This window comes from Aptenodytes forsteri, unplaced genomic scaffold (assembly GCF_000699145.1).
Source record: "Aptenodytes forsteri isolate BGI_AS27 unplaced genomic scaffold, ASM69914v1 Scaffold86, whole genome shotgun sequence".
Lineage (NCBI taxonomy): Eukaryota > Metazoa > Chordata > Aves > Sphenisciformes > Spheniscidae > Aptenodytes > Aptenodytes forsteri.
The window spans coordinates 2,267,815-2,276,979 of NW_008795715.1; the positions used below are offsets into that span (position 1 = coordinate 2,267,815).

At 62.8% G+C, this 9,165-nt stretch overlaps 1 protein-coding gene across 1 annotated transcript in view; it reads right to left on the reverse strand.

Moving 5' to 3' along the window:
• SDK2 (sidekick cell adhesion molecule 2) overlaps positions 1 to 9,165 on the reverse strand; it is a 121,644-nt gene that overhangs the window by 26,605 nt on the left and 85,874 nt on the right. Inside the window, 1 exon segment of the mRNA XM_019473186.1 lies at positions 2,655 to 2,806. Within this exon segment, the coding sequence (XP_019328731.1) occupies positions 2,655 to 2,806 (152 nt within the window).

The window sequence follows — 9,165 nt, forward strand, 5'->3', positions numbered from 1 at the left end:
GGGGGTTGTGCGTGGGTGGGGGGGGGAAAAGGGTCCATGCACACACAAGAGCCAGGCTGGTCCCCAATCCCCCGCAGTCCCCAGGGATGCTCCCAAGGGGGGATGGCTCCACGCACACACAGAGCCAGGCTGGTCCCCAATCCCTCTGTGGTCCCTAATCACACTTGATCCCCAGGGATGCTCCTGAGGGAGGACAGCTCTGCATGCACAGGGAGCCAAGCTGGTCCACGATCCCCCCATGATCGCTGGTCCATGATCCCCCCACGATCCCCAGGGATGCTCCCGAGGGGTCGGCTCCACCTGCACACAGAGGCACTGCCTTGGTCCTCGCCGGCTCAGGGCCGGGGACTTGCTGAGCCCGTTCCCCACCTGCCCTTCGCCGCACATCAACAAGTCACTCCGGTGGCAAGCTGGCGGCTGAATTGCTGCGGGAAGGAAAGGGCGGTTGCCATGGAAACACGCTGCCAAACTGGGAGAGCGGCTCCTTCCCTTAAAACGCGGCGTGAGCTCGGCAGACCAACAGATGAGGAGGAACCAGAGCAGCTAGCGGGGAGCACGGGGCCGAGGGGCCGCAAACCCCAGCCCACAGCCCCCAGAAAAATGGGTAAAATGCACAAGGGCGACAGCAGGCAGTGGTGCCGGTGGGATGCCCTGCTGCAGGAGAGGATTTGGGGAGGAACGGTGAGGATGCTGAGGACAAAATGGCAAAGCACAGTGCACCCTGTCACGGGCACGGCCAGGCCCCGGGGAAGGTCCCTCCTGCCCCCAGAGTGGGGACACGCCAGGGGGACACATGCCAGCCCCGAGCTGGGGGGACTGGCTGCACCCCGTATCCCTCACCCACGCAGCCGATGCACCCACAGCCATTCCTGGCCCCCGCATGGACAGGAGCATCCCTGAGCCTCCTCGGCCATCAGCACCAGCCCTCCCATCTCCAAGGATTACTCTGTTTCTAAACTCGTTAACTTTTAATTACTACCTTCCCACTGCCTGAGCAGGCTGGCTCTGTGCCACCGACATCTCTATTAAAATTCAATTTCTGCCCATCATAACTAATTTTGGTACTTCGCCTTCCTCACCGGCAGCCTTCAATTCCAGGCAAGACATCCAAACTCTCATCTCAACACATTAAATCCCCGCAGAGACCCGGGAACAGGCAGCGCACACCGGGCAGAACGAAGCTGATGCCAGCAGGTTGCATCCTTGCCGTGGAGAGGATGGGTTAAAGCCAGGCAGCGATTTGCATAGAGGCTGTTTGCTTCATTAGCTGCGGCTGGGTTTGTTTGGGTTTTCCCCACGTGTTTGTTTATTTTCTCTCTTCCTTCCTTAATCCTTTCTGGCTGGATGCTGGAGCCGGAGGCTCCAGGGAAAGGGAGTCACCTTGGCACAGGGATGCAGGGCTCCAGAGCTGCCAGGCATCCCAGAGCAGAGACATGAGCGCTGGCCCCTTTCCTACAGAAGGGTAAACTGAGGCACGGAGCAAACCCAGGAGCAGACCCAGGAAAGGAAGCAGGGAGTCCCCGTTCTGGGTTTGGAGGTGCCCCCCAGGCACCCCGACCCGCTCTGAGTATGGGGCAGAGCCCGGGGTCGGGGTCCCGATGTCTTTCTCCTGCCTGGGGCAGGTGGCTCTGCCCCAGCGCTGTGCAGCTGCCCTGGAGGAGCCCCTGCACGGGCTCTGCGTCCCCCCATCCTGCTGTCACCGCTGTCCCCACAATCCCATTTAAGGGTTGACATTTTGCATTGCTCCCGCTGCAGCCAACGTGAGTCCTGACAGGCGTGAGCTGTGGAAATCGCGGGGCTCAACAGGTCTCTGAGCTTTGACACCGGGGCTAGGGACAAGGGACCGGTCCCACGGGGCACCCAGCACTGGTGCAAACACCCAGCACCGAGCCGGGGGCATCACAGAACTGCAGCCACCACGGCTTAGTGGGGGACAGCCCCCAGGGTCCCCAAAGGTGGCCACTGCTCCAGCACCCAGCATGGCACCATGCCGGGGAGGGGACCCAGCACGGCACATGGTGCCGGGGAGGGGACGTCACCCAGCCACATTGTCTGCGTTCCTGGCATCCCGGAGCAGCCCCGCGTTGCTACAGCAACACGAAGCCTTTGGATTCAATGCGTTTAAACGGGGAACGGCTTGTCTCGGGCTGAATTATTGATTAAAACAGAGAGGATGACACACGCAGACAGAAGAGATGGTGAGAGGTGCCTGGCTTGATTTAAAGGCGAGCTCCAAGCGGGCAGTGATGCGGAGCCGGCCACTCTGCAGCAGGATTAGTCGGCGCACAGGGCTGGATGCCCAAACCCAGGGCGATCTCTCATGCCGCCCTTTCTTGCTCCTTTCCCGGGTCGGGCCACGAGCCGGCCGTGATCTGCGGCCCGGTGTTAAATCCACTCTGTGCAAATGCCTCCTCCCCAGTGTTGATCTGCTTAAATCCACCGTTTGCTCTCCAAACAGAGGAGGCAGCTCCCGGCATGCTACCCGCTGCTTCCACGCCGCCCGCCTCCCCGGGACGGAATCCCCCTCGCAGGGGGACCAGCAATGCCTGCTGTGCCGCAGTGGCTGCCGGCAGGGACCGGCGTGCCAGGTGGGATTCGCCCCGGATGCTCGGCGGCCGATACGGCGGGGGGGGGGGGGCGGGGGGCCCGCGGGCCCTGGAGAACTTGGTCAGCTCCTGGCTGTTGTGCAGCCACTTGAACTCGAGGGGCCAGCTGCCCTCCGCCATGCACGTCAGGACCAGGCGGTTCCCCTCCAGGTGGACCTGGCTCCGCACCGGCTCCGTCTTAAAGTACGGGGAGACATCGTCTGCGGAGAGAGGAGGAAGAGGGGGTTAGAACCATGAGCTGCCCCACGCCGGCCCCGTGAACAACCTGGCCGGCCCCATAGCCTGCCAGCCCCACAGCATCAGGACCGCTTCATCATGGGCAGGACCATAACTCAACAGCACGTGGGCAGGGGGATGCTGGCGGCCACCTCTCTGTCCTCCTGTCCCAGCTGGGGCCCCCAGACCCCTCCACTGGCCATTTTCCCCCCACTGAGCCATTTCACAAGCCTATCGACAACAGCTTAGGCCATCTAGGGTTTATCTAAGCTGCTTGCTTTGCTCTATTCTTGGCTGCCTTTGTAGCATTTCAGAAGCACCGAGCTTTTAACTCGGGGGGTGAAGGGGATGGAGGGGCTGGGAGCAGAGCAAGACATAAACACTTACTCCTCTCCTGTTTTATTTGCTAAGTAAAACTATAAATTGAAACACACAGCTCCATTTTCTGCTTAACAAATGGAAGCCCTTTTACTTCAAAGACACATTCATATTCCCCAGCAGCTTTCAAGTGCACTTTCAATCACGGCTTTGGGTTTTTTCTTTGGGGTAGGGCTTTGCTTTCTTGTGTGCACAAGCTGAATTCCTGCCACAGCTCTCCACACCGTAAGCCGGCACCAAAGCAGTGCCTGTGCCCGTGGGCTCAGCCTGCTCCAGTGCCCCACCGCCCTGGGGGGGTGTCACAAGTTTGCAGGAGCTCAGAGGCACCCTGACACCGCCAGACCTGCACTGGGGGGGTCCCTCTCCTCTCCTCGCTGGTGGGGCCCAGCTCCTGCACACCCTGGGGTGCCCGCTTGCTGCACCCACATGGAAATGCCCATCTGGTTTACAGTCGGCTGCCCTGTCCTGCCTGTCCCCGGGGTGGGCACGGTGGTGCTAAATGCCAGGCAAGTCATTAGGCTGGGAAGGAGCAGCTTGCGGCTCCTTAATTTATTCCTCCTCTCTGACCTTCAGCAGTGCTGGCTGGCGTGGGCAGCCCTTATCTCGGTGTCCCTGCCCCAGGTTTGGGCTGGATCCGGGCATCAGGGCACCTCGCAAAGCAGGCATGGGGCACCGGGGCCAAACCCTCCAGCAGCCCAGCTCCCCAGCAAGCCCCAGGTGCCACAGGGGCAGAGGGGTGCCCGCGGGCTTGGGGTTTGGCACCAAGGGCAGCTGGCTGCGAGCCCGGCCCGTGGCCACATGGTTCCCCAGTCCGGAGAGCTCGTGGCAGCCCTGCGGCAGCCGAGCTGCGGCTTTTGGGATGCCCAAGGAGTGGGGCACACATGTGCCGCTGGGACTGACCGAGCTGGGCTCACGGGAGCATCCAGGTGCAGTATCTGTGCCTGTGCATGGCACGTGCCACCTCTGCATGTGTGTGCGCGGGGGTGTGCACACGCGTCCCCACCACGGCGTGGCAGGAGCTTGACCTGCAACACCAGGGCTTCGCCCACATCAGGCTGGAGACTTGTGGGATTACCGCAGCCCCCGGCTGGGGCTGTGGCACAGCCAGATGCCAGCTCCGGGGCCAAACACCTCCTGCATGAAACCAGTAAATGAGGCGTGGACCAGACTGCGGGTCCGGCTGGGCTAGATGCAGCCGATGCGTCACTGCAGCGAGGACCCACGGCAAAACGGGCTGATCCCCCGGCACCGGCAGTGGTCACGCATGCATGGGCCGCACCAGAATCCACAGGACCGCAGGGCTGTGCTGCCGGGGCCTGGCTGAGCAGCTCCGGAGGCACAGCGGGACTGAGACCCGGCGTGTTCAGTGCACCCCACCACTGAGCCTAGCACCCAGCGTTTGGGAGGCATTCGGGAGGCAGGGTGCTCCTGGCGCACCTTCCCCTGGGCTCAAACGCCATTTGCATACATCTTAATTTGATTTTAAGCAGCTAAGGCTCATCTTGCTTTGAAGCGCACGAGCCATCTGTTCTGCATTAAGGGGTGAAAAACGGCACAGAGGAGGAGAGGTGGCTCCTAATTCCACTATTGATCGTCCGATCATTATCCGCCCGTGAAGGTCACGGCAGCCACCTCGGACCGAGCGGCTCCCCTGTCCCCCCCGCCGCCTCCTCTGCTCCCTTGGGAAAGCTGAAACCACCCCAGCCATGGGGAGGGGACAGCGGGGCTGGGGGTCCCGGGTGCATCGGGCATCCCTTGTGGGGGGCAAAGGCAGCACCAAGCTCTGGCCACACTCCCCCGGGGCGGCTGCATGTGAAATCCTCGTCATCCTCCCAGCTGGCCGGTGCCTGGGCAGGGTGGCTGCCCGGGAGCCCCGTGCCCCACCGGGGCCAGCCCAGCAGCGAGGCTGGGGCTGGCAGGAGGAGCAGAGGAACCCGGGGGAGAGGAACACGGCTAGTTTAGTGCTGATGTCTCTGGAGAGGCCTCGAGGAACGAGACAGGCTGTTCCCGGTGTTGACCTGCCCACCAGTTCCCCAGTGGCCGCCCGTGCCAGCTCCTACCACCGGCTCGACGTGCTGCAGCTCGGAGGGGGGAAGGGTGGGGGGGCCCTGATGCTGAGCAGCGCTGCGCCCCCTCGCACCCCAGCCCCTCTGGCAGCCCTCCCTGCCTCGGTTTCCCTCCGATCCCCGGTGCGCCGGCAGCATGCAGCATCTCAACTCTGCTCCCAGCAGGCTGGGGGGAGCTCCTCTCTCCCGCCATCCCGGCAGCATGACAGGCCATGGCACCACCAAATTTGGGGTGCACGGGGGTGCCCACCATCTCACCACCCCACCGCAGAGCCGGCATGGATGAGGGCTGCGATTCCCCCGGTCCTGGACCCAGCGGGAGGTTTCCCGGTGCGTGACAGCCACGTGCCCCCCAAACGAAGGGTCATTACTGCTAATTCCACCTCTCCCCCATCTGTTGTGACTGTTTACACTTCACTTGCTAATTAGAAACTAATTATTTGGTGCAGAAATTCATCACTTTCCAAACACAGGCAGCAGCGAGCAGCGTCCCTGGGAACATCTGCACATCTGCTGGCGGCACGGGCCCGTGCTGAGCTCCCCGGGGCCGCCGGCCAGGTGCCGTGCCATGCCATGCTGTGCCAGCTATGCCAGCCCAGCACGGTCCCCTCCACGCAGAAAGGTGCCACCGAATTGTGCTGTCCCCATCCTGCCCACACCGGCCCCCGCAGCACCGGTGACCCCAGGGCTGAGCCCCGCCGGGGAGCGGTGCAGGGGGTGCTGCCTCCAGGCTGAGCCGCTCCAGCCGAGCTGCCGGCGGTGATAGATGGGATAAACCGGATGCCAAACGCTGGCAACAGAGAAGGGGGACAGGAGCGGGGACAACCCTGGCTCCCTCCCTCCACCGCCGATGAAATTTTAATGCCAGGGCCTTGCAAGGCGTTAATCCTGCCTAATGGGATCAAAATCTTTGCCCCTGCACTTTATTTACATAAGGGCTGCCGGGAGCTGGGTCTGAGCCCAGTGCATTAGTGCCGGGGAGGGGGTGCGGATGTAGGGCAGGGGGCCCCAGTCTCGCCGAAAGAGCAGTAATGGATCCTAATTCCCGGACGTAATGGGCAAGCTGGGAACTAAGCCCCCCTCTCCCCGGCTTCAAATCCCTCTTGATGGGAAGGGACGGGGAGTTTTAAGCCCGGAGGAATCCCGGAATGCCTGCCAAGGGCAGGGCTCTGCCGGGCAGCTGCTGGTGGTGGGGAGGAGGGTGCGGCCCCCCCCCCCCAGCGCTCAGCAAACCCCGGCAAGCAGAGATGAGATGGGAATAGGGGCACGGGGTCCCCATGGCTCTGCCCCACTGTTGCCTGCCCCCAGCCACCCGCAAAGGATCAGCAGCTTGTGGGACACCCAGGTCCTTCTCCCATCTTTGCTGTGGATGCCTCGCACAAGCACCGGCACAGTGACAGCTGCGGGGGGACCATGGCCCCCCGCCACGCCTGGGTTCAGCCCTCGTTCAGCACAGGGTCACTACCCCGCTGCCCCTCGGGGACAGGGGGTGACACCCAGCCTCTCCCCTCCCCAGCTCGCTAATCGGAAGCTGATCAGCCCAGCACCCGTTCCTGCTAATTGACATGAATCAGGGTGAGAAACAGCGGGATGCGCCGGGCAGCCTCAACCGAGCCGGTGCCCGCCAGCGCCGGTGGGATGCCCTGAATCCGGCCCGCCTGCCCCTGCGGGCTCCAAGCACCCAATGGAGCCCAACCAACACCGGGTACCAGTACCCAGCGCTGTGCCTGCCGTCTCGGCCACCCTGCACCAACACCCGACTCGGAGGAAATAACACGATCGCCTCCCTCCCTTCCCACCGGCCCCTCTTTGGTCTGGTCAGGATGGGGCCGGTGCAAAGGGGCAGCCCTGGGAAGGGACTGCGCTGCTGCCTGCACCCCACCTCGACCATGGGAGGGGGGACAGAGCTGTCCCCCCAGTCCCCCAGGCTTTACGGGGCTCCCCCGTCCCTCCCAGGACATCACTGCCCAGAAAGCAGGATGGCAGCCCGCTGGGAGCGCTGGCACAGCCGCCTGGCACTGCCACCGAGCAGCCCCATGCTCCCGCTCCGGCCCCCAGTGCCCCCCCCAGCACGGGGAGATGGAGCTAAATCTCTTCTGCATCAGACTATTGCCGGTGCTCCGCAGCACGAAGAGATTAAAAAACAATAAAGAGAAAGCGAAACCCTCCACTATAATTACCAGCCTTTAGCCGCCAGCGGAGGCAGGGAGGGAGGGAGGGAAGGAAAAAGGGGGAAAAAGAAACAGAGAAGAAGAAATCCACTAAAATTTTAATAGGAACCACTGCATTTAATTTAACGACACATTTTTTCAATTACCAGAATAATTGTTTTATTCATAAAACGAGTTTCAATAAAGAGGGTAATTTTCCTTTGTTTTTATTATTCATTTGTGTAACATATTCGCGGCGCAGTTCCCCAGCACCGCAGCAGCCACTCTGCATCTGGGGGCTGGGGGGAGGCAGGGACGCCTGCGCCAGCATGGCAGAGAAGGGGTTAACATCGCCGGGGCACCCCATGGCCCCCAGACACAGCACCCATGGGGGACGGCAACGTCCCTGAGCACCCCAGTGGGGTCACAGCCCTGGTTGGGTGCAATGAGAGATCGCCCTGGGGGACCCATCCTGGCCAAGGCACACTGTCCCCAGGGGCAAACCACGTCCCCTCCGTGGCCACCCCGGCTGGGTGGCCCCATGCCCAGGGACCTGGCCAGGGACAGGCGAAGCCCCGGGGCCGTGCCACCGCCCGAGGGGCTGTCGCTTGGCTCAGTTACATTTTCTGCTTGTTGGACGTCAGCATGCGGTTGGGAGGTGTCAATTTTTCAGCGGCTGTTGGTAAAGTCACTGGGCTGATTAAATGGCACACGTCCCTGCGGGCACTGAGGGCACGTCCCATGGGGTCGGGAGCTGCTGCAATGCCCCAGCATGGCCCCCAGTGCCCCTGGTGTCCCCACCACGGTCCCCTCCCGGGGCAGTGGCAGGGGCCACGCAGGGCAGGTGGCCGGCAGGTGATGAAGGATTAGCAGCACTCTCCACCACTGCCGAAGCCATTAGTATTCCCGAGACGAGGCTTCATCCCCTTAATAAAAAGCAAACACAGAATTGAAATGCCGAATGCTCCCGGCACCTGGGGAGCTGCGGAGCATGACGTGCCGCTGAGCAGGGACCCAGGCATCCGGGGGGGGGACCCAGGTGTCCGGGAGGTGCCAAGGACAAAGCTGAGCGCAGGGTCGAGATGGCGTGGGCACCCTCGCTAAGCCCCACTCACCCCCCTCCCAGCACCTGAGCAGGCACAAAGCAACCTGTGCCGCTACCCCCAGAGCACAGCCCCCCCCAAACTCGCCGCATGTGTGGTCCCTGCTTGCCAGCGCCCATTTGCTCCGCCGGCGGACAGCAGCCCCTGGCCACGCCAGCCTCATCTGGCACGGCAGGGCCAGCGCTGGAGCCATGCCCCGATGCCTGTGCCATGCTCCGGCAGAGCACGGCCTCTTCGGTTCATCCTCTCTCCCACAGTGACTTGATGCCAGCTTCAAATTTGGGGAAGGGCTGGCCAGGAAAGCGCCAAGCCCAGCCAAATGGCAATGGAGAAGCACCAGCAGGAGCAGGGATCGCAGCTCACATCCTGCACCCGTGCAGCACCGCTCACCCGCAGGGACATCGGAGCCCCGAGCGTGGCTATGCCATGACACCCCCCCGGCACGGGGCTCTCGGCAGAGCCCGGCTTTCATCTTACCGCCCAGCAAATGCAGGTTTGTCAGCAAAACCCACCAGCAAAGGGTTTTGGTGCTCCGCAGCAGCGTGCCGAGGCGCCGTGCCAAAGCGCCTTCGCTCCTCTCTAATCTGCCAGGCTCACGCGAACGCCCCCGGTGAAGCGTGGCGGGGGGGTGGCCCCGTGGGAGGAG